Below are 27,519 nucleotides of genomic sequence, written 5' to 3' on the forward strand. Positions count from 1 at the left end.
TCTTATACGGGGCACTTTTCCCGCAATCTTGACATGTTCTTAGATCCGTCGTTTTTGGGGTTCGTTGGTATCTCAAGATTTAAGGCGTTGACCACCTGGGCAAACTTGACATGACCCGCAGGTGATGACTTGCCAAGTTACCCGGGGATTTCGCTCCGCTACTGACGAATGCGGATGCAAGCGTGATGACGCGTGGAATCGGTTTAGATGTTCCATTCTCCGTGAACCCATGGCCGACTAACAGCCCAGGACGCCATCGACAGCTCCAATCCAACCAAACAAACTTGGTGGAAAATATACCCGATTGTTTCGATGTGACTTCACGCCCGCGAGTATCTTCTAGCAATTGTCGTCTCTCGCGCTATCCGTTGAGCGACCTGCATCGAAATCCTCTACTTCGTTAATGTAAAACAAGGTCTCCACGCCGAAGCACCATTTCTTCAGCCACAGGATCGTGTCGTTCCATCCTGTCCATCCGAATAACGTCAACAACACGCTATCCCGCCATTCGTCTGAACCATTTGTACGCCTAACACAACCCCGAGGGTCGCTGAAGTCATGCCGGCCCCCCGCGCAGCAATCGTTGGAGCAGGACCTGCCAGTAAGCTTCTCTTGTGAAAGATACAAGTTGTCTTTTTGCTCGGACTCTCCTGTTCTCTTAGCTTTTACCACCGCTGCTCTCAGCTTCTTCCAGTAGACCCGTTGGGTGTATGCCGGCGCGCCCGCCATATCTGGCCATCGTCGAAGCAGCAGTATTCGAAGGCGAGGCTTCGCCGGACTTTCGATCCCAGAGCGGGAGCAGCTTAGACCTGCACACAGAGAATGGACTGGCCGCGTTGAAGCAGGCCGGCCTTTTTGACGAGTTCTTGAAGTATGCGAGATACGACGGACAGTACATAGCCATCTTCAACTAGAACAACAAGCCCTGGTTCGTTAGGTCCGCGACGGGTTCTGGTAGCTCGATCCAGGAGCGGCCCGAGATCGACCGGCCGAAGCTGCGCAAGCTTCTCGCCGAATCCCTCCCCGTAGCTGTGATCAAGTGGGGGCACCACCTCAAGGAAGTCACCCATAAGCAGTCTCATCTTTGAGCATACCGCCGTTACTGGCTTCTACTTTGTAATAGGGGCAGACGGGGTATGAAGCAAGGTTAGCAAATTCCCGACAACGGACATCAGACCGCTTTGGGCCGAAATCAGCACATTTGGCATGGTCATTCCGAGTGCGGCCGAGACGGCCACTGACGTTTACAAGCTGGCCGACAAAGACGGCGTTTTGCCAACAGTGACGGCAAGCGACTTACCATCCAGCAAGTGGGCGACGGAAGCCTGATTGTGTATGCGTCCACCGCCTTGGACGGCGGCGAGGATTGGGCTTCACCAGACGTCTAGGATACGATTTGAACGACCTTGACGAAGCATAGAAGGCTCTGCTGATCCTACACCGGGATTGGGGCCAAGAGCTGACAGAGGCAATAGTTAAAGTGGAAGGTGACTGCACGTTGAGATCGCTTTACAAGCTCCCGGTGGACTTCATGTGACCGAACCGGTGTAGTGTCACGGTCATTGGGGACACAGCGCACTCGTCGACACCACTTTTAGGCGAGGGTGTTAACGTCACGCTTGAGGACGCGATGAAGTTGGCAAGTGCCATCATCCACACAGCAAGCAAAAGAGGCGACCCCGACCTGCTTGACGGGGGGATCAAGGCGTTCGAGAACGAGATGCCCATTCCGCATGAACAAAGTGCAGCGGCTGACGAAGGAGCTCATGCGCGACTATATGTTCACGCCGGGTTCGCCGCGGACGACCATCGCGATGTCGATAACGAGGCTTGTCAAGTCCGAGACACCATAGGTGTTCCATCCGCTGGCTGCCGGCATGGTGCACTCATTCTTTTTTTCATGCGCCGGCTGCTGGCGCCTTAAAAGCAGAGGAAATGACGGCACGGTAGGTTTGTGGTCGGGTTAAGGTCCCTGCTACCCACGGGGGGTTGCTTTATTCCGTATTGGTTACCCATGCTCCCGGGATAGGGAGGCGATCTTCATCTTGTCGTGTGGCGCAGCAGCGTCTTGTCAAATGCAAAAAACGTGCTACCCAACCTTCATCCAACCTTGTATGATGAGAGAGAGACCAAAAGCCCAACACTTGATTTCGTGGATCGTGGAGAGTATTGTGCAGGATTGTCGGAGTGAACCAGGTGAGCCTGCGGCTCGACAATTGCGATTCGTGATGTCATGATGCGCCCGAGTCCATGGGGTGCCTGGCCTCGCGGGACTGTTGAAACGACAGACTGGTCTTCCTCCGACAATGGCTCGCAGGGTTCGGGCATCGAGCGAAGGTCCTTTGACTCGAGTGACAGCAGAAGACTGGTGAAGCCTGAATGCACTGACCATGTCCTCGTGTTGGTGTTTACCACATTAGGCGGACGTCTGAAGAGGAGAGAGCAACGATGCGTCAAGCTAATCGAAGCAACGCCCGGACATTTTTTTGTATAATTTTGTTGGCTTTGCGAAGAACTTGAATGGAGTGGGAAATGGGGACAGAAATCCCTCATGACGACAGGTTCGACGTACCCCAGAACGCCTGTATGGACATAAGAGATTGCGCTGCTGAGGTTGAGGTTGCATCTGGCATATCCGTAGACCTTACAGCCTGCTATTGTTTTGAAACATTCCACTGTGTTTCATCGCAGAGATTGCACGTATCCAGCTCAAGGGGTTGTGGGTGGTGGCCTTGGGTGAAGGTGAATGGATGGATAGATGTGATGTGAGCGGAATGGCATATCAGGTGGCTGGTAATTGGGGCACGTGCATGCTGGGTTGAGGAACGAGCATGGATGTCAAGCCACTAAGAAAGAATAGAAGCCAATCAGAAAGCAAGTCTTGGATCCACTGTCAGGATGAGGTGACGGGCAGCGGACTGGAACTGGGGACACAAGGGCACCATAAACAAGGTGACGAGTCTGTACCTTTTCTGTACTGTACCTGCCTAGCAGCCTAGGTAAGGTAGCCTGAGTCTTTGACTGGGGGGCAACATCAACAGTGGACATGGCAAAAAGAGGGCACAGCAAGGGGCGGAAAAGGGACTTGTGAAGTGAAGGAGACTTCAAGGAGTGAATGACTGAACGCGTGCGGATTTTCTCCAGCGGGCCTTTTCGGGGCCTTGGGCCTGGATGCTGGGTCTTTGGGCTGAAAAGGCCATGGACAAGACTCTCCGCTTTCCGAACACGGTTCAACATACATTGCATATACGTGATCCGACCTGTGTATGTATACCTCGTACATACATACATACATGCCTTCACCACTCACGCTAAATCCCACCTCGTAATCGCTTTGGCCTTTTGCTTTGCACTGCTTTGCGCTCCAGCATCTGCAACTTCTAGTCATCCTACTTATTTTTTTAGACACTCTGTAAGCCAGTAACACACTTGCGCACGCGATTGTGTACAGACAATAACAGAAATCCTGAGGGACAGACAGCCGCTAGCAAGGCATTGCATTGCATTGCAGGACCCCGTTTTGCGCTCTAACGCGTTGCTGCTATTGCTTCCACAGCTTCCATCTCCTACACCTCCACCCACACAATTAGCACCCTTTCGCAGCATCCAGACCTAACGATTCCCTCCTACCGACCCTCGCCGCTGCACAGAAATCCTCCTTCTCAGGCATCAGATAAGGAACCTGCGACTTTCTTTCACCCGACAGTCCAGCACATTTCGCTGCTGCTGCTTCCTTTGCTGCCAGTGGCATGGTCGGCAACCCCCCTCCTAAATAACTGCAACCGCAACCGAGCCGGTCGATCACATTGCTTCAATAGCTGTCTCCCGACCTTTTGCTCTTGCCTCTGGGTATCTTGGATCGGACAACCAGCTTGGGGAAGAGCGAGGTAGAGGAGGACATAATATTTGCGACAAGCACAACTCCAACCCTCTATTTCAACCTATGATGCAGGCGCCAGGCTCTTCACAGCGCATGCAACGGCGCTCCCCAGGGGCTGAACCTGGACCTCCGCCAAATGTGCCAGTTCGATCTATATCACCTGCTTCCGGGATGCAGCCGAGGGCTTCCAACGCCTCCAACCGATCCGCCCCGCCAAGTGGCGGGATGCGGAGATCGAATGTGAGTATGATTGCACATTCCAACAGCCAGGAGTCCATCTTCAGACAGCAATCCGTTGCAGAGCATCATCTTTGCAACAGACTATCGCCCATTCATTTACTATCCACTTGGTGGTGCCTGCAGCTAATCCAATCCTCCATAATAGAACTCTACTAGCTCAGCCATGCCCTTATCGCAAATCGAGAAAAGTGTCACCCACTTGCTAGTCGCGACTAAACAACTCCTAGAAACACTGACACAATGGTCGCGTGGCCAGGCTACCGATGGCCAGGTGTCCGATGTGTATGTCCGGCTGGGATACGAGTTCAACATGGCCTGCCGGGCCTTTACAGCCATCAACGTGGATACCTCCGACCTAGGCAACGTCCCCGAGTTGCTACGAAGCATACTAGAGGCCACCCTGAGCCAAGAAGCAAGCACCGAGAGCTTGGAGAAATACCTGCCGCGCATTCGGGATATCATCATTAATCTGCTCCACGGATTGAAGCGCAAGCAGCAGAAGCTGCGGCAGAAGCAGCCGAGAGACAGGGAGAGCGGTGGTTCGGCTGGCGCGCCTGAGCGGACGACGAGCACGAGTACGATCGGTAGCGCGAATACTGGTTTGACGAATCTGCTGGAGGAGGGCATACAGAATGGGTACCGGCCAGACGCCCAGAGAGAATCGTCCCAGTCGGCAGGTGGCCCGGCAAGTACATCTCCAAACCGTCGCTACATGGCCCCGAGGGACCAGTCGCGCGGCTCCGTTAATTCGGAACAGTCTTCTCTGTCCAGCAATACGATGCAGAACATCTCCGTCGTGCCGCCGTACCCCGGCGACGAGGCGTCGATGCCGTCCGCGCCGTCCGCAGAGGTCAATGTCGATTCGTTCCCCCCGCCGCCCCCGCCTCCCAAGCAGCAATCGAGTGCCTTCGCCGCTCTGCAGAAAGGAGGCGACCTGGAGAGAAGGGCTTCTCGGCGATACTCGCAATACCAAATATCCAAACACTTGGGCAGCGCCATGAATGGCGTGCCTATGTTGCCGTCACAAAACTCGCCCATACCCAACCGCGGCCGAGGCGAAGTCCGGGAGTCTCTGCGTGCCGTTCAGACTCGGGAGACCGTCCGCCAGAGTCGCGTGCCAAAGCAGCCGCAGCTGGATACGTCGCCTGTGAGGGCTCAAAGTCGCAACAATGAGGAGCCTCCGGCCGAACTGCCGGCAGCGAGACCCGAGAGCCCAACGATTCAGACACCCGAAGACAAGTACCCCCAACCTAGCGCCACGTTGAAGGGACCCTTGAGCGATGACCTCCCTATCATGTCTCCCGATGATGATCGCAAACCTGAATCGCCAAACAAGGACGAGCAAAAGGAGTCACCGGTGATCAGGACGCCCGAAAAGAAGCGAGACGCCAGCTTCCTTCACGAGCAATCTCCGCCGTTGACGACAGACCTGACTTTATTCCTGCAATACAAGTCAAAGGTCAAGAAATTCGTGCTGCCTGAAGGTTACAGCGAGCTTTCTATTGGGCGGCTCCAGCTGGCCTTCATCGAGAAGTTCTCATGGAACACGCATGCCAACGGCGCGGACTTGCCGGAAATCTACATCCAGGACCCCGTATCCGGCGTCAGACACGAACTTGAGGACCTCTCGGACATCAAGGATCGAACCGTCTTGGTGTTGAACGTCGAGCCACTTGACGAAGTCAAGCGACATATTGACGAGGGCATCGGACAACTTAAGAAGATCGTGCAGGACGTGAAGCAGAACATGGACGACCAGAGCCTGGCGATACAGAGAGTATCTGAACGACAGCAGGAAGCGGCCACAGAGATGGCAAGGTTGGCTTCTGCGCCACCTGCTGTCTCGGCGCCCGCTGACGGGACCAAGTCAGTTGGCGTCGCGGGCGGCCGTAAACTCGCCGCTGGACACATTACCGAGATCCAGACCCTTCGCCGTGATCTGGCCGTCATGCGTCAAGCATACTCCAACTTCCAGTCGGAGATCCAAGGCTCCATGTCCGCCATTCGCGCCAAGGCAAGCAACGTCAAGGCCGCGGTGGTGAAAACCTCGATCCCCACTATTGAGGGTGATACCGGCCATGCTTATGTCACCAAGGGCCGCGAACAGCTCAACACGGACTCTGACCGACTTGTCGCCAGGGTTGACGATCTGCAAGACCTGGTGGAGGACCTCCGAAAAGACGTGGTTCATCGTGGCGTGCGGCCGCTACCTAGGCAACTGGAGACCGTTGCCATGGACATTACGAAACTTTCAAAGGAGCTCAAAAAGGTGGAGGATTACATGAAGGAAGAGAAGCCCATCTGGACCAAGATCTGGGAGAAGGAGCTCGAGGACGTCTGCAAGGGCCGTGACGAGCTGCGCCTTATGGAGGACCTCATGATCGACCTGCAGGACGACTTGGAGAAGGCATCCGAGACCTTTGCTCTGGTTGAGCAGGCTACCAAGGAGCAACTCAAGGATAATGGAACGACCGCCAGCGCCGGCACCGCCCGCAACTTCTCTAAGGGGTTGAACAGCCTCGGAAACAGCTCCGACCCCAACGCAGCCAAGGACGGTGTTCTTGGGGAGGTGAGGGCGCTGCAGCCCAACCACGAAAACCGACTCGAAGCCATCGAGCGGGCCGAAAAACTGAGGCAGAAGGAGCTCGAGGGCCGAAAGGGCAACGAACTCCAGAGGGAGCTTTCGAATTTCGTGGAGGAAGGCAAGCTGAAGAAGTCTGGTGGTTTCGAGGAGGTGGAGAGGGCCCGAAAGGCCAAAGACGACATGATCCGGCGACAAGTCTGGGAAAGACAGAACGGCGTCGTCGCCGAGGAGGAAGAGGAAGAAGTCGAATATGAAGAGGTAGAAGAGGAAGAGGAAGAGGAAGAAGGGGGGGCTACTGGTGAGGCCAACAGCGCCGACGCTCCGGCCGACGCAGACAAGGCCGCGGCATCGGCGGCACCGCCAGCGGCCTAGATGGAGGCCCAAACATATGCGTTATGCCCGTATGGAGGATATGTCAAACCTTTTGTTTATCTCGCACGTTTTCTCTGTTCCGTGGGCCCCCCTCTTCTTCTACGGCCAGATCTCTCGCATGGTGGAGTCTGGGGCATGGTTTTTGCTTCTCCAATTTCGTCTTCCGCATTACACAGGGTACAGTTGTTTGCCCGGCTGGGTGCGTATCTGTTTTTGCGCACGTCGATAGTAGCTTTTAGCGAAGGCGAATCATGGATTATGAATTTTTGCAGCATGAACATACTTCCCCTTTGATGGCGTGTGACGCCTGTCCAGACTCATCAAGTCTGCTCCCGAGCATGGCAGGGGCACGTTTCCCACCTACTACGGGACAAAAACTGCTTGCATATTACGCGGCCGACAAAGTTTGACTACATTAGCATGCAGACGCTCGCCGGATTGGGGTTTCAACCGCCTCACAAAATTGAGTTGAGTCGCTTCGCAAGGACGGCGGACAGGTCCCCCAATGCTAACCGCTCTGTCACCAACTACAACGAACAAAGTAACACCGACATTCTGAACATCATCGACCTTGGGAGTCCGGAGGTTTTCTTTCTCGTTTGTCCGTCAGACTCATGTCTAGGGAACCAAACATGCCCCTCCTCCGTTGAAGAATACAACCGCGGACGTAGTTCGCGGTGGCTAGCACCCTATCCCGCCGCCGCCCTCGACGCAAAGAACAAATCAGGCATGGCCGATTTGCGCCTTTTTTACCCAAGGCATCTATTGGAATGAACAAACGAGTTGGCGATTTGGCTATCCCAAGGGAAGCTCATGGCTGGCTGGATCTTCGGGGGAGGGGGCGTCGGGCGTGGATTCGGGCTGGGGGCGCGGAGAACACCCTTTTGGGTGATCCCCCGCGGGCTTCTTTCCCTCTCTCTCTTTCTCGTTGTTCCATCCCCATCATTGGACTGCCGCCGTCGGAAAGAAAAGGGGTGGTCAGGCTGACTTTGCCTCATCCATCTGATCGATCACGAGTCTGGCACGCAGACCACACCATGCCGCCCACCGAGGTCGGGGTCGAGGCTTTACCAACGCGTCCGAGGGTGATGGTGTCTGCCATAGCCAAGGCTCTAAAGAACAAAGTAAAGGGGGAGAGTCAAAAGGCGGTTGTTGTAAGGGAACGTAATGACTAAAGAAGGTCCGCCAGAAACAGGAAAGTAGGCATACTCTGTCCAGTCTCCCTGCCCCGTGGCTTATCACTCACCATGTTTCCTGATTTAGAGATACACGAACGTCGTTGATTAAATAGCTTGAATTCCATTGAAGTCGCCCTTCTGCTTTGTGCATTGTAAAACAATATGAATACAAAATCCCTTCTCTCCTTTCCTCCATCTACAAGCTCCCCGTGCTTCCAGTACCCAAGGCAGAAAGCCCCATTAACCCCTCGTAAAAGACGACTTCTTGATTGTGGTACACTATGTTGTGACAATGGACAAACCCCCGGTGCGCCTACCTGCCATAACGATCAGGTTGTCTGCCATAGCCGTCATGTGGACGCAACTGGCGCTGCAGCATCTCCTGCTGTTGTATTTCCCTGGGATCTCTCGGGTCTCTGGGGTCGCGACTCATTTCACGCATTTGCATTTCGCGTGGGTCCGGAGGGTAAGGCCCGGCAGGAGGACCACGTGCGTCGTATCCTACAGGCGTGTAGCTACGCGGCGGCATCTGATCACCGGGCGCGGGCGTGGATGCATAACGTGGCGGGTATGCCTGCTGCGCTTGAGGTGGCATCGGCTCTGGCGCTCGGGAGACGGGTGGGTATCGCCCTTGCATCGCATGCTGATGCTGGGGAGGAATCTGGCCATAGATGGACGCGCCCCGGTCGTCGCGCATTGGCATATGGTGGTGAGGCGGCGGTTGCTGCTGCTGCGGCGGCTGGGGCTGCTGCTGCTGCTGCTGCTGAGGCGGACCGGAAGCCCAGGACTGCTGTGGAACGGCCGAGCCCGACGGAGGTGCTTTCTGAGACGACATGTGCGGCGAAGCCCAGTTCTGCGGAGGCGGCGCTTGCTGGGATCGTTTCGGCGGCTGCGCGTGGGTCGCCGGGTGAGACTGCGGGGGCCAGGAAGGCTGTTGCTGCGGCGGTTGCGGCTGCCCCATGGCGTGTCCCTGGGGCCCAGGAGGCCATGCCGATTCACGGTTCTGCGGCGGCGGCGGCTCTCGCCTAGAGGCCGACGGATGAACCGCGTATTGGGCCGGTGGTGAGCCGGCGTGAGCGGCAGGGGCACCATATCCAGGGTAGCCGGTTTGAGGCTGATACGCATCCCTTGAGGGCTGCGACTGCGGTGTGTAAGGCTGCGCAATCTGTGGCGAGTTCGTTGCCTGAGGCTGGTGTTGGTACGAACGGTAAAATTCACGCTCGAGTGCTGGTCCCGAGTCATGCGGCGAAAGGATAGTCGATCTTGGCGCACTCATATGCTGCGCTTGTGGCGAGGCCGTGTATGTCGGCTTCAGAGGAGGCATCGCAGACGCTGATGGAGCATTGCGGCCATAGGGGTAGGCCTGAGGGGCCTCCCGCTCTGGGCGTAGCGGGGTTGGTGCCGGTGGAGGGGCAGGACCTCTCGACATGCTCTGCGGAGGAGGTGTCGGCGATGGCTTGACTTGGGTCATGTCGTTGAGGCGCTTGGGCTGAGGAGGAGGCGTGGGTGCGGCGGCGGCGGCAGCGGACGGAGGGTCGTCGTTGAGCAGTGACATGATGTTCGATGTCTTGCGCTCCGAAGCCGACGGACGAGATGCAGCGGCCGACAGCGATTGCGGCTGCTGAGGAGGAGTGCCGTAAGAGTCCATGTGGGTGGGCATGGGACGTTGCGCAACATTCGGTCTCTGGCCAGGAGGCGTCGAGACGGACGGCTGAGGATCTCCGAGCAAGCGTCCGCCTGGTTGCGGCATGGGCTGGCCGTATGCTTGTGGAACAGGGGTCGCTACAGACCGTGGTGGTTCGGCAGGCTGTCTTGGTCCGGCCGGAGGTTCGGATCGAGGTGGCGGAACGCTCCGGACTGGCTGCTGGCCATATGAGAACGGCTCGTAGTGATGGTGCGGCGGCGTCATCTCGGGCTCCTGCTTCAGTCGTGTGCGCTCAGTCGGGCGCAGGTGTTCCTTGGACTGTTGCGCCTCCATCTTCTGCCTTTCCATCTGCTGTCGTTCAGCCTGCTGCCGCTCCATTTGCTGCCTTTCCAGTTGTTGCCGTTCTATCTGCTGCCTCTCGATTGCTTGTCTCTCAAGCTGCTGTCGCTCCATTTGCTGCCTCTCAATCTGTTGCCTCTCGATCTGCTGTCGTTCCATCTGCTGCCTCTCGATTTGTTGCCTCTCAATCTGCTGTCTCTCAATCTGTTGCCGCTCGATCTGCTGTTGCTCCATTCTCTGACGCTCAAGCTGCTGTCGTTCCATTTGCTGTCGCTCCATGGCTTGGCGTTCCATCTGCTGTCTCTCGGCATGTTGTCGGTCAATCTGCAGCTCAGACTGTGCAGGCTGGATGGGTTGTGCTGCAGCCAGAGGTCGCTGCTGAGCAGGTTCGGTAACCGAGATTGTAGATGGCTTCTGGGAGATCCTCACTGGCTGAGCCGATTCTCGCTCCCTTTCTTGGAAGCCGAAGGCTTGCTGAGACGGTGCTCTCAAGGGCCGGGAGATAGGAGATTCTGACTGCGTGACAGCAGGTTGGGCAGCCGGGTGCTGCTGTTGTATTGGCGCCGGTGTCTGCTGAGGGGCCTGGGGAGGCGTCTGGGTAGTGGCTGGAACGGGCGGGGGTGCCTGCGCCAGGGGTTGTTGCTGCGGCTGGAGCAGCGGTGCAGGAGTGATGGGCATCGTGAAGCGACCAAATGGCGGGTTTCCAGGCTGCTGGACTGGGGTCTCCACCTTAGTCGCAGGTACTTCGCTCTGCGGCTCGGTCGTGGCAGACGGCACGGGGGTGGCGGGCGCCGACGCCAGAGGCCGGTGAGATGACGCAGGTGCCGAGTCGTACTTCTTGCGTCCGCCGACGGTTGGCGGTGGTGGATCGGGCAGCTTCTCCCCTCTGACTCTCTTCGCGTCCGCCTCGGCGGCGAATTGCTCCCATTCTGCTTTGCCCTGGTCTTTCTGTCTGACAAAGTAGTTTTTGACCATGACTGCTGTCTTCGAACCCATGTGTCCCGCAATGGCTGTCCAGTCGGTACCAAAAGACTTCAACAGGCCCGGGAAGTCATTTGCTTCCGAGACGCTCCAGTAACTTGACGCTTGGCTCTGGGCGCGGCGTTCAGGCTGTGGCTGAGCGATATCAAACGTCGCTATCGTGGGCTGCGAAGGAGGTGGTGGCGGCTCCGGCCGCAGAGATGGAGGTGCCATCACTTCGGATATCGCTGAAGGAGTGAGAGAAACCGGACGCTCCTGTACCACCAGAGGCGGCTGCGGGGCGGGGACAAACGGAGGCTGTACGCCCGTTGTTGGGACTTCAAACTGGGACGGAAGGCGGTTCTCCATCGGCACGGGCGGAGGCGGCTGGAACTCGGTGTTCTGAACTCTCGAATTCGAGCGGGACCGGCCTTTGGCTGAAGCCGGTGCCGGAGCCGCAGCAAGCGTCTGTTGCGGTTTGGCGGCCTTGGGCTCCTTGTCCTTCGCAGCTCGCCTCCCCCTTTTCCTGCCGTCGGGCTTTTCAGGGTCCGCCTTGGCTCCACGACGGCCAGGCGTGCCGGCGGGGGTGGCATTGTCGGAGTCGGTAGGGGGTTGCTCGAAGCCCCATGTCGGGGCAGCAGCACGGCGCGGCCGTCTCCGTTCTCCGTTCTCGCCGTTCTCCTGGTTCTCATCACCCTCGTTTTCGGGATTGCCCAGCTCCGAGACCAAAGCGCTCGATCGCGTCTTGCCTCGGCTGCCCTTCTTTCTACGCTTGGGCTGCTTCTTAAGCTTCTCCTTCAGGTTGAGTTCCTTCTTCATCAGGTAGTAGTACTGTATGCAAGTACCGAAGTTGCGTTTCGGTATGTTCTCGGCGACCACGCCCCATTGCTTCGGGTTGGTGAGATATCTCTTCTCGAAGAGTTCGGCCTCTTCGGGCGTGAAGTTGTTGATCGGCGGCAGAATCTGCCAGGCAGGCACAAGCTTCTCCACAGGCGTGAAACCAGTCGTGTCCTTGAAAAATTCGGCGTCCCGGTCCTCCTTTGTCCAGTACATCTCAGGGATTACCGCCTCCTTATCACTGCGATACTTCTCCTGCATTGCGCGCTGCTCTCTTTCTTTCCGTTCCTCGTCCTCTCTCATGGAGGCTTGCAAAACTCTCTCCAGGTCGCGTTCGCTTGCATACCTTCGGCCGGCTCCCCTGCCTTCTGGTTTGAGTTCAGGTGGAGGAGGAATGGGAACGTGTTTTTCCGGCGTCGGCAGACAGCTGATAAACGTCTCTCTGCTCTTGACGGCAATCGGGTCACTCGAGACCGTGAAGTCAAGGTATTTGACGTAGTTTTCGGCGTAGTCCTTGCGCGCAATCTCTTGCCCTGCCAACTTTTCTAGAGAAATCTTATCGAGTTGCTGCAGGATGAAATCATCCACGATTGGATCCGAGTCGAGAGATTCCAGGAAGTCCCTGTCTCGACTCCAAGCGCGACAGCTGTAGTCGGGCAGACTATCAATAGGAGGCGTTGCCGAGTACTGTCGAACGGTGTCAATAAGCATTGCATCCGTGTCTGCATCCACGTCATCCGACTCCGTCGAATCATCCTCATCGTCGTCCTCCATCTGGGAAGGTGTGCTCGGCAAAGCCTTGTCTCCTTCAATGGTCTCTACCGGCACACCAGGCGGCTGAAGTATGGGGTGGCCGTTGGTAAGCGGCCCATGTGGCTCCTCGCGTTCTGCGACTGGCTTGGAAGGTTGTTTTTCGGGCTCGACCACATCCTCCATGGCAACATCGGTGACATTAGTCGCTTCGGGATGCCGAGGAGGAGAAGGCGCGGAAATGGGGGCGGGTTCGTCGACGTCCATTTCCTCCGTCTTCGGTTGTGGTTCATCAAGGACGGTGTCAACCTGGGGCACTTCGACCTTTTCGACGTCGGGCTCAGGTGCCTTTTCGGCGGCATCCTTGGCGGCATCCTTGGCGGCAACTTCTGGGGTCTCCGCGTCGTTATCGACGATCTTCTCCTGGGGCTCCTCAACGGATTTCCCGTCGGGGTTCTCGGTAGGTTTTTCGGTAGGTTTCTCCACAATCTGCTCAGCAGCAGTTTCGGACTCCTTCTCAAGTTGTTTTCCGACCTCCTTTTCGACTTCGTCTTCAGACTGCTTTCCGACTTCCTTTTGCGCTGTCGTATGGGTCGTAGTATCGGTCTCCTTCTCGACGATGACCTGCTCGGGCTTTTTCTCAACCAGGGGGTCTGGCACCGATGCAGCTTCAGGTTCTGGTACGGCAACAATCTGCTCTGGCGACGACTTGATTGGCATCACCGGGCTCAGAGCTTGCGGAGTGTTTTCGCGCTGCTCCACAACAGGGGACTTGGGGGGCGGTTCCTCCTTGACAGGTTCGACGATATCCGGGACCGGACCAAGCATATCGACGAGACCCTCCGATTCGAGGACAAGCGCCGCCAAAGCGTCGTGTGACACCTTTGCATAGCGAGCAATGATCTTGTCCGGGGTATTGTCGGCGACTTCGCGTAAACTTTCCAGCTCGGCCTCCTCCTTGGCGATTTCCATGGCGAAATACTCACCGTAGTCCTCGTCGTCGTCGGATTCGGATGTCTGCTCAGAAACAGGCGCCGGTGGGTCTTGCAGGGGCAATACAAACCGAACTCTTGACACTGACATTCTGGTCTTCTTTGCAGACCGAGGCGGCTCTTCCTTCCTTTCCACTGAGCCCTTATCGGTGGCTACTCTTTCGGCCAGGAAAGGCTTGTCTTCACTTCGTGGTGGGGATCGACGCTCCTCATATCCATGGACATCATTTCCTGTCATGACGGTATCTCTTGCGTCCGTGTGCTCCAAATCTCGATCTATGGATCCTCTGGCCGAGTAACTGTCTCGTTCAGATTTAACGATGATTTCACCAGGCTCCGGGAGGTTGAGAGAGTTAACCGAGCCTTCGGTGGCGTCATTGTGAGAGTCGGCCTTAGCATCACTACTGCGGGGACGCCTGTCATAATCGCCATGTTCGGCCGGGACACTTTCGTGACGGAAGGGAACCGGGCGTTGCTGCTGAGCGAAGCTCTGCGACCTCATGGTCTTGGGTGACTCGGGTATCTTCTTCCCATTCAGTGCCGGGTTTATCCATTGCTTGCTTGAAGGGCGTTGCTGCTTCTGTTGCTGAGCACGGGGGCCCGAAGGAATTGGCGGGCTGCCTTCTGTAAGGTTCATCTTTGCAGGCCCGGTGGGAGGTACTGGGAAATCGCCGCCGCCGCCGCCGCCGCCGTGTCCTGCGGAGACGGGTCGTTCGGCGTTGAATGCTCTCGGAGCTGTGGGGGGCAGTTTACCGGTGCCCCCGATGATGGGTGATCCGTCGGCGGCACCGACATTCCTACTGGGGACCGTCCCAAAAGCAGGCGCCGAAGGGGCCAGGGGTGGAGGCGACACGTCCTTCGTGTTGGGCGATGGCGCTTGGGAAGACATGCCCCGGTCTCGTTCACGATCGACCTTGGGCCTCAGTAGCTCACGTTCGCGGGGGTCACGGTCGTCTCGGGCGTCTCTGCGGGCGTCAGGGTCGATCCATCGGTCGCCACGGTCTCGCTCGTCGCGGTCGCGGCCCCAACGGCCTTCTTGGGAGCGGCTGCGAGGTCCGAAGCGATCGCGGTCATCGTAGAAGCCGCCGCGCCCTCTGCCTCGGTCCCAGCCGCCGCGTCCTCGATCCCTGCCTCCTCGGAAACCGCCGCGAGCCATACCGAAGGGGGGATCGGAGTTGGATGAGCCAGCAGAAGGGGGGCCGCCGTCTCTCGAGCCCCTCCTAGACCTCTCAGCGTCGACGCCGAGGGGGGGATCTCTGTCTCGAAAATCGCGCTGTGGTGGTGAGCGCCCTCTACCAGGGGATCGTGGGCGTCCGCGATAACTCTCTCTGTCTCGGCGGTCCCAGTCCCGATCGCGTTCGCGGCTTCTCTCGTCCCTATACGGCCCATCGCGTCGGTCCCTAAAATCGACGTCGCGGTCTCGGCCGCGGTCCCTGCTGTCATCGCGAACCCAGCCGCGGCCGCGACCTCTGCCTCGTCCTCTAAAGTCACCGGCGTAGCCGCCGCCGCGGGGACCGCTGGGGGGGTCTAGAAGAGCCTTGGGCCCCCGGGGAGGGTCGCGGGGGAGGTTGTCGCGAAAAGAATCTCTGTTGTTCTGAAAGGCTGAAGTGTTGGAGCGGGCTTCTGCGGAGGATCGACGGCGGTCGCCATCGCTGTACTGAGATGCGCGCTCGTAGCGATCGGGCGAGCGGTCGCGAGGCGACCTCGAGCGGCGATCCCCCCCGTCATACCTCGAGGAATATCTCGAAGCCCTGTAGAGATCGTGATTAGCATGAACGGGACGGTCGACGAAACGCCTCGCATCCGCATGGCGCCTCATGTGGTCATAGGGAGGGCGCATCGGGGAGGTTGGGTGTCTCGTTGTCTTGACTCGACTTGTCTCGAGCGATGCCAACTCTGGGTCGGGCATACGTGCGGATGGTGGGTTTTGAATTGAATGCTGATCTCGAGCCCGGGTTGGTAGGTCTCGCGAGACTACTCACATCGCACTAGGCCGGGCGACAGCCCTTAACGTTGCCTATGATAAAATGTCCAATACCATATATGTAATGACTGGGACGTGGAACCAGAGAACCTAGGTCTTTCGTGGGTCGTTGGAAGACTTTTGGAGTGGCCGGGTCCCAACCTCGGACAAGCGTCGCCGGGTGTGGACGCGGTATGTGGTTTGTGTGTGGTGTGTTCAGGAGGTCAGGAAGCGGGAAGCGGACACGGCGGGGAGTGGGTGCATCCGAGGGCGGGTCGTCGTTTGCTGTGTGTCCGCGTAAAGGTATCCTGTTTCTGAGTCTGAATGTATCGATGGTCGAGATATCGAAGTAGCGGGTGACGGCTGCGTGGTGTTGCCGGCGGGTAGGAGTTGCTACGAAGTCTGCGTAAACTTTGCGAAGGGCGGGCGCGGGGCTTTAGGTGTTCAAGTGTGCTGAAGCGCGGAAGATGCGACACCAACGCACTCGGGGGAACAATCGTGTGATGTTGAAGGATTGAAGACGGTACGGTACCCCCGGCCACTGGTTCAGCCTGCGAAATACGGTTTCGCGTGCAGTGGCGCTTAATCGAGCTAGGCTTGGACAGGTTCAGGTTGGATCTCCTCAGAGTTCCGCTGGGGGCAGCGCCAGGCCGCCAGCCTTTTACCGCCGGACACGCTAGACCATTTTCGAGTCTTGTAGCGGGACCCCGGCACTTCGAGTACTGGGCCAGCAGGGCCTGCCTCCGAAATCTCAATTTCCAAGAGATGCGGTACGTACTTGGCCATCGTGATGAGGTAAGCCTTCAATGGTCGTCCCGACCCCCCGAGTCCGCCGTGTCACGTCTTCGTGTCTCCCAACCGTAAAACGATCCTCCTCAGCTCAGGCACAAGCAGCAATCCGACACACACACACACACACATACCTTTCGATGCACATGCACCACACCCCAAACGCCAGGCACACACCACCACACACCACCAGGACACGTTGTTGCGGTGTCGCCTTGCCATTAGATGACGAGGTGCCCAGGTGGGACACTGACACTGTCGTGAAGGGCCTGCCTGGGGTGGGGCCTTGTGCGCGCCGTGGCAGACCCTGCGGCCTTAGCCCAAAACTGATGGCCAGTGGACTCCACCTTTCCGTCAAAATTCTTTGCAGAGTGGGGCTCCTTCTATACAAACATCGCGACCGTGGAGTCATTCCATGGCCGCCCGGATGGAGTCATGGAACCTGGTGTGGATGCAACTTTTACAACATAATATCCTCACCTAATTCCTTGTCCAACTTGCCGAACTTACCGCAGCCTCATTGATCACCAAAAGAGAGCCTGCGTGTTGACTGTTGAGACGGGGGGTTTTGTCTGATACCCACGTACCTGGTCATCCAGTTCAGTTCTCCGCCAATTCTCGGTTCCACATTTGGGTGTCCGTACCTTGCCTTAGATCGCCACCACCCCTCTCTCCCACCCAATCCTCAACTGGTATGTATACATCAGCACACATGCTTGGAGCTCAAGACAATCTCATTTGGGGTCCTTCCGACTTGGTTCACTCACCGCTTTTGGACTTTGGCTGATTCGATGTCCCATCGCGAAGAAAGCAATATGGCGTCTCAGGAAAACCCCAATGCCCCACCGGCGGCTGCCACCGACGCAGTCCTGGTCGTCTCTGAGGAGATGCCCGAGGACTCCCAGAAAGTCGAGGAGCTGGACTTTGATGACTTCGAGGGCCCCATCACAGCCGAGAACCTGTGCAACGGCATGAGGTACATGGGCTTCCAGGCCTCGTCCCTCGCCGAGTCCGTCCGGATCATCAACGACATGGTGAGCTGTTCCCACGTGCGTTCCGTGATGCAACCCTGCTGATAGGGGTCTGTCCAAGAGGGCATGGCGCGACCCGGAGACCGGCGATAAGACGACCATCTTCCTCGGCTACACTTCCAACATGATATCCTCTGGCATGAGGGGCATCTTCAGGTGGTTGGTCAAGCACAAGCACGTGTCCGCTATCGTGACGACCGCCGGAGGAGTCGAGGAGGATTTCATTAAGTGCCTGGGCGACACTTACATGTCCTCTTTCAGCGCCGACGGCGAGGGCCTCCGCAAGAAGGGCCAAAACAGAATCGGCAACCTCGTCGTCCCCAACTCCAACTACCGCGCCTTCGAGGACTGGGTCGTGCCCATCTTTGACAAGATGCTCGAGGAGCAGGAGGCCAGCAAGAGCACCGAAGACGAGATCAACTGGACGCCCTCCAAGATGATTCATAGGCTCGGCAGGGAGATCAACGACGAGCGCTCCGTCTACTACTGGGCGTGGAAGAACGACATTCCCGTCTTCTGCCCGGCGCTCACCGACGGCAGCTTGGGAGATATGCTGTACTTCCACACCTTCAAGACCTCGCCGAAGCAGCTCAAGTGTGACATCGTCGAGGACATCCGACGTATCAATACCATGTCCGTCCGTGCAAAGAGGGCAGGCATGATCATTCTGGGTGGCGGCGTTGTCAAGCACCACATTGCCAACGCATGCTTGATGCGCAACGGCGCCGAGTCGGCCGTGTACATCAACACCGGCCAGGAGTTCGACGGAAGCGATGCCGGTGCTAGGCCAGACGAGGCTGTCTCTTGGGGTAAAATCAAGATTGGAGCCGACGCCGTCAAGGTATGCAGCCGAGAGGGATGGAAGTGATGCTTGAAGTGAGAGCTCTGTGGCTAACTAATTTGTGTCTCTAGGTCTATGCGGATGCTACTGTAGTATTCCCGTTCATCGTCGCAAACACATTTGCCAAAGACCGTTCATCATAGATATCAAAAAGGGGAATAGAGAAGACGCCGGAGCTCATTCAACCTGATACTGACGACGTGCCCCTATGATGTCTTGTACACTAACGATCCTTCACCGAAGGCTTTGATGTGTCGGCTCTTCGAGGCCCGTTGCCTTGAGAACTGTCCTGGGAACTATCTTCGCCGCTTTCCATGAACCCTACCTCAAGCGACGCGGCATCATTGCTTAAGCAGCAACACACATGCCCTTGAGCCAGAGACTGATGGCCAGCGCTCTTCAACCCGGGGCTTATGTGTTGTGGACAGCAAGAACAGGACGTTCTCCTTTGACATTGGCCGGTATGCATTGGTCCATTTTCTCTAATATTCCCGGGATAGTACTCTTCCTCTTTGTCATCGGAATCAATTGTCCCTAGATCAGGATCGGTTTCGGTCTCGTCGGAGTCATCGAAATCTGCTGGCAAGATGTCGCTCACAGAATGGTCGCTCGGGATAAGGGGTGCCATCCAGCCACATCTGACAAGCAAACCATCCATAGAGGCAGTTTCACATGGTGTAGTGAACCGGCGGCGCACTATTGCATCTTCTGTCCTTGCTCTGCTATGGCTTTCGGGGAAGTGCCCAAGACGTTTCTGTAATCGGATATCTGCACACAGGGCATGGGAAGGATCGGGTTCGGTGACTGAACACAAGCGTCGGCTTCTGGGAAAGGCACAACAGGCCACCCACTCTTCTTGGTCTACTGGCTCGTACACGGGTGGCAGAGTTTCGCCAGTGGTGGTTGCTGATATGGTCGCTGGGCCATTGCAGGTGGCTCTCGTGTCGGTCGTCGACTGGCAACGAGCCATCTGCAGCAGTCCATCTATGGCGTCCGCCTCGCGACTTTCTCGGCCTCGTGTCTTGCGAGAGGCCCCATGATATTCGTTTTCCGTGATGTGTCCAGTGCTGGGTTCTTGGGGACTGTACCACACAGAGGAATCTGTGTGGTCCTGGTATGGGAGTCCGTACATGGGAAGCATGGTGTTCTGATGTACATGCCAAGCTGTTGATGAAAGATGGAATACACGCGCATTTCAGCCTGCTCTTCCAATATGAGGTAAATCGGTCCTGCAACGGAGAAAGTTCTTTAATATGGCTTGTCCCTTCCATGGTTCGCAATGACGTTAGCATGGGGAACTGCACACATCAACTGGTCGTCGTCTCCTATAAGCAAGAGTGGTTATTAATAGAAAAATCAACGCCACGAGATAGAATTCATCGGCAGCAAGCCAAGGAGCGTCGTCAAGATTCAATGGTAACTGAGAACATCCAAATAATGGTTTTGTCCTGGCTGGCAAACTTTGCGAAGCTTATTAGTGACAGGTGACTTGGCAGAATTAATAAGATAGGGACGTAAGGTCGCACAGGCACACTACGATACCGTATAGGGAGTATGTAGAGCCCAATCGTTTATAGCTATCGAGAGGTCTATAATTCGGTGCTGCTGAATGGGAGGCGATTCGAAGAAGCTCCACGTGATCTTATCGATAACAGATCCGGTCTAAGCCGCCAACAAGCAAGAAGGTCACGCCCCAGAAACTTTCGAATGTTGTAGCTGCATCCACCCGCATTCTCCACGGTTCGACGTCGTTTCTGTCAGCCTCAACCCTCCTTCTCCATTTCCTCAAGTACCCAAGGCCTGACCTCGACAGGACTTTCTTTTGTCGCGGCCGGCCAAGATGTCGGCCATTTACAACCTTGAGCCGCAACCGACGGCGTCCGTCATCCTTCACACCACCCTAGGTGACGTCTCCGTCGAACTGTTCGCGAAGCAAACACCTCTCACCTGCCGCAACTTCCTTCAACTGGCACTCGACGGCTACTACGACAACACTATCTTCCACAGACTTGTACCGGGCTTCATCTTGCAGGGCGGCGACCCGACAGGAACCGGCAATGGCGGCGAGTCGATCTACGACGGAGGCGCGTTCGGCGGCGAGCTGGATCCTTGGCCAATGGACGAGCGCCGTGGCCATAACGCGGGCCCGACGGGCATTGGCTTCAAGGACGAGTTCCACTCGCGATTGAAATGGAATCGGCGCGGGCAACTGGGAATGGCGAACGAGAGCAAACCCGATACGAACGGCAGCCAATTCTTTTTCACGCTCGACAAGGCCGACGAGCTAAACAACAAGAACACGCTGTTTGGACGAGTGGCTGGCGACACGATCTACAACCTGGCGAAGATGGGCGAGGCCGAAGTCACCCCAGGCACCGACCGGCCGACGTACCCTGTCAAGATTACGAGCATCGAGATTCTCGTCAACCCGTTCGACGATATGGTGAAGAGATCGAGAGTTGCGGCCCAGGCCCCGAAGCCAGTCGTCGTCGAGAAGAAAAAGAAGAGGAAGGGTGGTAAGCAGCTGCTGAGCTTCGGAGACGACGAGGGTGACGGTGAGGTGATGCCAGTCTTGAAGAAGAAAAAGTACGACACGAGAATAGTGATGGACGTCGACGAGGACGAGCCGGTTGAGAAAAAGCCGCCAAGGTCCAAGGCGAAATCCAAGGCAGAGGTGGGCAAAGTCGAAGCCCCGAACCCCTTACGTCGATCCGAATCCGAGTCTGCCGAAGAGGAGAAGATGGCACCATCGAAGGAAGTGGCGCCACACGGGGGGGAGACCGACATTCCTATCCGGCTCCAAGACTCTCCCTCGCCCTCGCCCGAAATCCGGAACACCAAGTCCGCTCTCGAAAAAACAAACGAAGAGATTGCTGCACTCAAGGCCTCGATGAAGCGGAGCTATCAGCCCGAACCGGTCAAGGAGACGAAGAAGTCGGCACTTGAAAGCATGATTCCGGAAACATCAATTCGGGGCAGGAGGAGAAGGCCCGGCGGCAAAGCAAACACCAGCGACGATCAACAAGCACTTGACTTTTTGAAGGCGTTCAAATCAAAACTGGAGCATGTTCCGGAGGAGAAAAGCAACGGACCTGGCTCCGTTGCCGAGGACGCCATCGTCAGGGACAAAGCTGGGGACGAAGAGGCAGAACTCTGTGATCTGCACTTTATTGCCGATTGCCAGAGTTGCAAGGCGTGGGACCAGGCTGCCAAGGAAGATAGCGACGACGAAGGGTGGATGTCACACGCGCTCAGCTTCAAAGCGGACAAGCTGGGCAAGGATCTCAGTTATCGCAAGAAGGCGGAGGAGGAGTTGGTCGTGATTGATCCTAGAGAAAAGGCGCGGACGCTACAGGAGGAGAAAAAGGCATCGCGAGAGGCCCGGAGCGGAAACTCCGGGCGGGAATGGGATCAGGCACGAAACTCCAAGATGGCGCGAGCTTCGGCTCTTGCGGGCAGAGGAGCCAGGTAGAGAGAAGAGAGAAGGGAGTGAGAGCAATGGGTCAATTGACAAGGATGAATGCGAGCCTGTAGACATGCGCATAGCGGCAACGAGCCAATGATACCCCCTGAAACGGATCGAAGAATCGAAGAGCCGAAGAGGATTTCCCCCTCATAGAGTTTGAGGCCGCGTTAGTCATTGGAATCCCTTGATGCTATTCAGACAATATTGCAATGGGGCCGTGCTGGACAGGCTGAGATCGAAGAATAAGCTTGTCATCGGGGGGAAATGACGTTGCGGGAAAGAAGCTCTCCACAGTCCCCACATGCTTCATCGAGATGGCCCCGAGAGAGGACGGGTGTCACCGAGGAAGTAACGGCAGTGCGGCCGAATCTAGACCCTTGTTTGAGTGTGCATCTGTGTTATAGTTGGGAATGGGTGGGAACCCATCACCAGATTGGGACACTGAAGTCCCTCAAATTGATGCATGTTCCTGTCTGGCTGGGTAGCAGAGCAGTCTGTGCCTGTCTACGAGACTATCTACACATAATTTCGTCGGTGAGCGGCTGGCCTTTTTCGGAGCGTTGATTGGACCGGACGATCTGCCCCGTTCCCAAGCGACCTTATCCTGACCAGAGGCGGCTCCCGAACGACCACGGTGCCATCTATGGTCTGGGTAACCTGCTGCAGGCGCATATAATTTTTGACAGAGTACCTAGGTAGATGTACCTACCGACTTCTCTCTTTTCAATCGTCTCCACCGGGAGCCAAAAGTAGCCTTGAGCAGTAGTCCCGCCTACCCAGATAAATCATTGATAACAGAAGGCATATCATCCCATTATGTTCGGACCAGAGACAGCTTCAATTCGAACTCTTAACTCTTTGAGGTTTAGGTTCTCACTCGTACAGAGACATTCCTTCGTCTGTCTTTTATGTTTTTCTATATACGGCAGACTCTGCCTTCGCCTTTAGGTGTCTCAAATTGTTTCTAGGCATTAAGAGACACTGCTTTTCTGTACCTTCTCACTACCAAGACAATCCATCATCCACAAAACGTGGAGGACGCGACATCATCCACCCCCACCAAAAAAAAAAGTGTGTGTGTGTGTGAGAGAGAGAGACAACGCGCTACGCCCGCAAGCCAGCAGCCAGCACAGCACTGAGCACCAAGCACCACCGCCTCAAGCATACCTTCCGAACCACCACTGACGCCTGACGCCTTGCGCCTTACCTCACCTTGACTTACCTAACCACGACCTCACCTTTCCCACCAAAAGAAGCGGAACCTCCCATTCAGAGCTTTCGCAGCATCCTCCGCGATCAAGACAATCGTATCCTTGCGTCGAAACCCAAGCCAGACTTATCGCGACAAGGGCTCCTTTGCCGAACTGTAGTTCCAACTATTGTTGTTGGTGTTTTTTCTTCACAACAGACTTCCTTTGCGAGGCATCTACCACACTTTTTGGCGATTGACTCAAGGGTCCACAGCCTGCCTTTCAATCCCCTTTCGTGACATAGAAACATTGTCACGGGCGGCGGCGACGACCACAGCGACGGCGACGACGGCACCGACGACGTATATAGACTAGCAACCGTACTTTATCCACCACGCCCTGCAGCCATCGCGACTTCCCGACGACCACCTTTCATCGATCCCACGCAGAGCCGGTTTTGCGCATGCGACAAGCGTCTGCCCGATCCCCTCTGCACCATCACGACCGATTCATCCATACATCCATCCGGCTTTGGCCCCTGCCGTTTGACAGCCACATCCAAGAAGCGGCTTGCTAGCCCTCGGCGAGGCTGTACTCGGCACCCTGCAGCCTGAACTCACCGCCCACGCGGCCCGCGAAGAGCCAAACGAGCCTCGCTGAACAAACGTTCCCCCGCGGCAGCCATCGCGCTCGTCTCGAGGCCCTGCATCATCACCTGGGCGACTTGGCCGATACCCAACGGCCTCCGCCTCCAACACTCGCCTACACCTGCACCGTATGCACATTCCCATGTCTCTGAACCCTCGAAAACGACCCGCGCCAGAATCAACGCCCGCCATGCCGATGCCTCAGGTGCAACAGCCGACGTTCCCCAGCCCAACCGGTGACCCGTTCTTGCGATGGGGAGGAGCGGCGGATGCAAATGGCCTCGTCGATGGAACCGGGGCCCAGGCCATCAACTCGTACGGTATCGTTCCCGGCCCGCAGCAGCAGCAGTTCGTGCCGCCCACACCAAACCCCAACAATGCCCTTGCCAGGAGACAGATGAACAGAGCACTTGTTCCCACCGGTGTGAGGCAGAACTTTGACTCGCCAAGTGACCCTTGGTCTCTCGGCGGTGAAGACTCTGCGCTCCTACAGCAGCAAGCAAACGGAACTATGACCGAGACCGACAACATCGAGGTCTTGGAGGAGATGGCCCGCAAGGCCATGAGGGAGGCGCAGCAGAAGCGGAAGCAGATCCCGCCCTTCGTGCAGAAATTAAGCAGGTCAGTTAGAGGCGCCATCTCCCACAAGCGCCGACAACGCGTCTGTGGGAGATGAGCGGGGACTAGCTGGCTGCCGCATACTAACATTTACGCAGCTTCCTAGACGATGACAAGAATTCCGACCTGATTCGGTGGTCCGAGAAAGGCGACTCGTTCGTCGTTCTCGACGAGGACGAGTTTGCAAAGAAGCTGATCCCGGACCTTTTCAAGCACAACAACTATGCTTCGTTCGTGCGACAGCTCAACATGTACGGCTTCCACAAGCGCGTCGGTCTATCAGATAACTCGATGCGCGCGAGTGAGCGGAAGAACAAGAGTCCGAGCGAGTACTCGAACCCGTTCTTCCGACGGGGGCACCCGAACCTGCTCTGGCTCATCAACAAGCCCAAGGGCGGCAACAAGGGCAAGAAGGGCGGCAAGAACGCCGAGGTCGAAGGCGACAGCGAGGAGGACATCGTCGTCACCGACGACGCGATGGGCCAGGGCTTCGGAGCCACTAGCGCCCCTGCCAGCAAGGCCTTGCCTTCCCCCAGCGACATGCCCCTCCAGAAGAAGGAGATGGTGCTGATTCGTGAAGAGCTGGCCAAGGTGCGGGAGCAACAACGGATGATCATGACGGCCATTCAACGAATCCAACAAGATAACTCGGCGTTGTATCAGCAAGCCGTTGTTTTCCAGAGCCAACACGATCGGCATCAGAATTCGATCAACGCCATTTTGAACTTCTTGGCCAACGTGTTTAGGAAAACACTCGAGGACCAAGCCGGACCTCAAAGTGTAAACGATCTTCTGGCGAGCATCATCCCGAATGGCAACAACGCCACTTCGGTTCCGCAAGGAAGCGTTGTCGACTTGGGCGATTACGTCCAAGCAGCACAGAACTCGGCCAGCAACAGCAAAAACAACATGAACCTTGCGAAGCGTAGGCATGCGATTCTGCCCCCTATTCCCAATGGACGTGCCAACACGGTTTCTCCATCTCCGGTGTCGGCCTCGTCCACGCCTCAGCCATACAGTCGCGAGATGGGTACGGTCACGGAACTCTTTGATACCCCCCCCGGAGACCATACCTCGCCCAGCAACTACTTGGCGCAGGAGCTCGAGACCAATCCCCACGAGAGCATGATGAAAATCATCCACAACACCAATGCCAACAACTCATCCGGCATTGACCTCCCTGAAGTCGTCAATAACACCCCTGCGACAATGAGCAATGACCAGCGGAATATGATGCTCAATGCAATGGCAGGTCGGTCAGCCACGCCCTCTACCAACGCCCCCCGGTCTGCCAAACCCTCGGTCTCAGCCTCTCCCAATCCGCCTGCGCCATCGGTTACCGCGACCCCCGAAACGCCTCCCATGCCTGCCGCCTCAGGCCTTTCGCTGTCCCCCATTATGGGTTCTGCGGCGCCGCCACCTTCACTGCAGCAAATCAACTTCAACCAGGAAGACCTCGCCGCGCTGCATCGCATGCAAGAAGAGCAGGCGGCCAAGTTGGACCACCTCTCAAGCATGCTTGGACCGCTCAGCCCATCTGGTCGCATACCCGGCATTGAGGAGGCCGGGAACGCCAACGGCTACTTTGACGGCGATTTGGACATTGACCAGTTCTTGAACACGGATGCTTTCCAGGGTGACAATGCTTACCCCGGTGTTAACTTCAACGGCGACGGAGACGACTTCAACTTCACACTTGACGGGTCTGGCATCAACCAAGGCGGCACTAACGTCAACAGTACGCCGAGCTCTTCCGGAACTGAGGAGATCCCGCGAGAAAACTTTGACGGACTCAGCGGAAGCCCTGATCGCGGTAACAAACGGCGACGGGTGGGTTGATAGCTGATGGAACGAAGGACGATCCATCGCTTGGCACTTTTTCATGACTTTCCTTTGGCCATCACTCAACCGATTGGTGATGTACGGCCTTGAATCATCTTTGCTTAATGACACAAAACGGCCGGGGTTCTTCTCTTGTTTTCCTTTTGTTTTCTTCCTCAATGTGTCTATCGTCTCTCGCTTGAGGCAGATCTTGGGAGGCGGCTGGTTTTGTTGCTGCGCGTGTGGAAAGCCATATTGTCCACATGGGGGGGGGAATATGGCATTTGTTTTCTTTCGTCGCTTTTCCCTGTGTTTGTCTGGGTAGGGAGGGGTGAGTCGGGAGGGAGGAGTTTGCGTCGATGAAACCAAACACACAGTCTCTGGATGAGTGAGCGAGTGAGTCGCTCAGGGTCTTATTCACTCAGGCATGGCCGAGAAGGGCGAGGACTGTCTGGGGCAGATTGCTCTTCTTTTTTGTAGAATTAGACTCGCCGCTTCGGTTAGGAGCTCTCCAAACGCTGGTCTTTACGAACAATTTCTATCTGATTTGGCGTGACTTGGAATGCTTTGTGTGACTTGGTCTGGAAAGGACTGATCGGTGTGATGTTCAGGTTTGGCCAGCTCAGCCGTCACGATGCAAGCATGAAGACGCCACGCCGTTGTGTAGTGTCCCGGTGAATCCGAGGTTGACGTTGGCCGGGGATGCCGCTCAGCCGAGGAATCGATGACTCTTCACTTGACGGCTGTGAGGTTCAGGAGCAGTGCGGCTGGCTGCCGGCGGCACCTAGGCAACATGGGTACAGACAGGTAACGAGACAAGGCAGCTGACGTCTACGCAAACCGGTTCCGTCTCTTGATGTGTCGAGATGGCGTGCCCCAGCGAGAGGCTCCAGTGAGAAACTCGACGCCATTGGAAGTAATCCGAATGCTACGTGTCTACGTAATAGTGCGCCGCCCCCCCGCCCCCCTTCTTGCGACTGCTCTGGCCATGTGGGAGGGGTAAAGGTTCTGGACCGCGGGCGTCGACAACAGAAGAGTTTCTACGTGCAGCGTGTGCCCTTTTCCCTCGACTTCGGCCTTCTACCGTTTTGCTCTTCTACCATCTCGCCATTCTACCAAGATTCTAGTTCTAGAATCTCGGGGGTGGGGGTTTTTGTCTCTCTCAGGACAAACAAGGCGGATAGAGTGGAGAAGGAACCGGGCTGGACGGGTTCCATGGGTTGTCGTTTTGGTAATGGAGGGGGATGGGGGTCGTCTCAGCAGGCGCCATTCGGCCGGGGGAACGCTACTTTCGCAGACGAAGGCATTGTCGTGACAAACGGGTCGTCGGGTTCATGGATAGCCAGGTCTCACGGGTAGTGGGCCGGTATGTCGTC

The 27,519-nt window shown here is 56.7% G+C and overlaps 8 protein-coding genes across 8 annotated transcripts; 5 read left to right on the top strand and 3 right to left on the bottom strand.

Annotated features, from left to right (window-relative positions):
- Window positions 1–558: 558 nt before the first annotated feature.
- Window positions 559–1,924, top strand: CH63R_10264 (Tetracycline resistance protein from transposon; the record flags this gene model as incomplete). The annotated part of the gene is made up of 5 exons (XM_018305238.1): window positions 559–601; window positions 685–871; window positions 938–1,075; window positions 1,176–1,310; window positions 1,552–1,924. 5 exons carry the CDS (start codon window positions 559–561, stop codon window positions 1,922–1,924), a joined length of 876 nt encoding a protein of 291 aa, XP_018154662.1.
- A 2,019-nt stretch (window positions 1,925–3,943) lies between these two features.
- Window positions 3,944–7,076, top strand: CH63R_10265 (Actin interacting protein 3; the record flags this gene model as incomplete). Its single annotated transcript, XM_018305239.1, has 2 exons — window positions 3,944–4,120; window positions 4,377–7,076. 2 exons carry the CDS (start codon window positions 3,944–3,946, stop codon window positions 7,074–7,076), a joined length of 2,877 nt encoding a protein of 958 aa, XP_018154663.1.
- A 1,491-nt stretch (window positions 7,077–8,567) lies between these two features.
- On the bottom strand, window positions 8,568–15,617 carry CH63R_10266 (Myb-like DNA-binding domain-containing protein; the record flags this gene model as incomplete). Its single annotated transcript, XM_018305240.1, has 1 exon — window positions 8,568–15,617. One exon carries the CDS (start codon window positions 15,615–15,617, stop codon window positions 8,568–8,570), a length of 7,050 nt encoding a protein of 2,349 aa, XP_018154664.1.
- A 714-nt stretch (window positions 15,618–16,331) lies between these two features.
- CH63R_10267 (uncharacterized protein) lies at window positions 16,332–16,526 on the bottom strand (the record flags this gene model as incomplete). The annotated part of the gene is made up of 1 exon (XM_018305241.1): window positions 16,332–16,526. The coding sequence occupies one exon, from the start codon at window positions 16,524–16,526 to the stop codon at window positions 16,332–16,334; it is 195 nt and encodes a 64-aa protein (XP_018154665.1).
- An 818-nt stretch (window positions 16,527–17,344) lies between these two features.
- On the top strand, window positions 17,345–18,544 carry CH63R_10268 (deoxyhypusine synthase; the record flags this gene model as incomplete). The annotated part of the gene is made up of 3 exons (XM_018305242.1): window positions 17,345–17,563; window positions 17,622–18,401; window positions 18,473–18,544. The coding sequence occupies 3 exons, from the start codon at window positions 17,345–17,347 to the stop codon at window positions 18,542–18,544; spliced, it is 1,071 nt and encodes a 356-aa protein (XP_018154666.1).
- Window positions 18,545–18,624: 80 nt separating this feature from the next.
- On the bottom strand, window positions 18,625–19,542 carry CH63R_10269 (uncharacterized protein; the record flags this gene model as incomplete). Its single annotated transcript, XM_018305243.1, has 1 exon — window positions 18,625–19,542. The coding sequence occupies one exon, from the start codon at window positions 19,540–19,542 to the stop codon at window positions 18,625–18,627; it is 918 nt and encodes a 305-aa protein (XP_018154667.1).
- A 699-nt stretch (window positions 19,543–20,241) lies between these two features.
- On the top strand, window positions 20,242–21,873 carry CH63R_10270 (Peptidyl-prolyl isomerase CWC27; the record flags this gene model as incomplete). Its single annotated transcript, XM_018305244.1, has 1 exon — window positions 20,242–21,873. One exon carries the CDS (start codon window positions 20,242–20,244, stop codon window positions 21,871–21,873), a length of 1,632 nt encoding a protein of 543 aa, XP_018154668.1.
- Window positions 21,874–23,834: 1,961 nt separating this feature from the next.
- Window positions 23,835–26,161, top strand: CH63R_10271 (HSF-type DNA-binding protein; the record flags this gene model as incomplete). The annotated part of the gene is made up of 2 exons (XM_018305245.1): window positions 23,835–24,325; window positions 24,421–26,161. The coding sequence occupies 2 exons, from the start codon at window positions 23,835–23,837 to the stop codon at window positions 26,159–26,161; spliced, it is 2,232 nt and encodes a 743-aa protein (XP_018154669.1).
- Window positions 26,162–27,519: the final 1,358 nt, after the last annotated feature.

This window comes from Colletotrichum higginsianum, assembly GCF_001672515.1.
Source record: "Colletotrichum higginsianum IMI 349063 chromosome 7 map unlocalized unitig_7, whole genome shotgun sequence".
NCBI lineage: Eukaryota > Fungi > Ascomycota > Sordariomycetes > Glomerellales > Glomerellaceae > Colletotrichum > Colletotrichum higginsianum.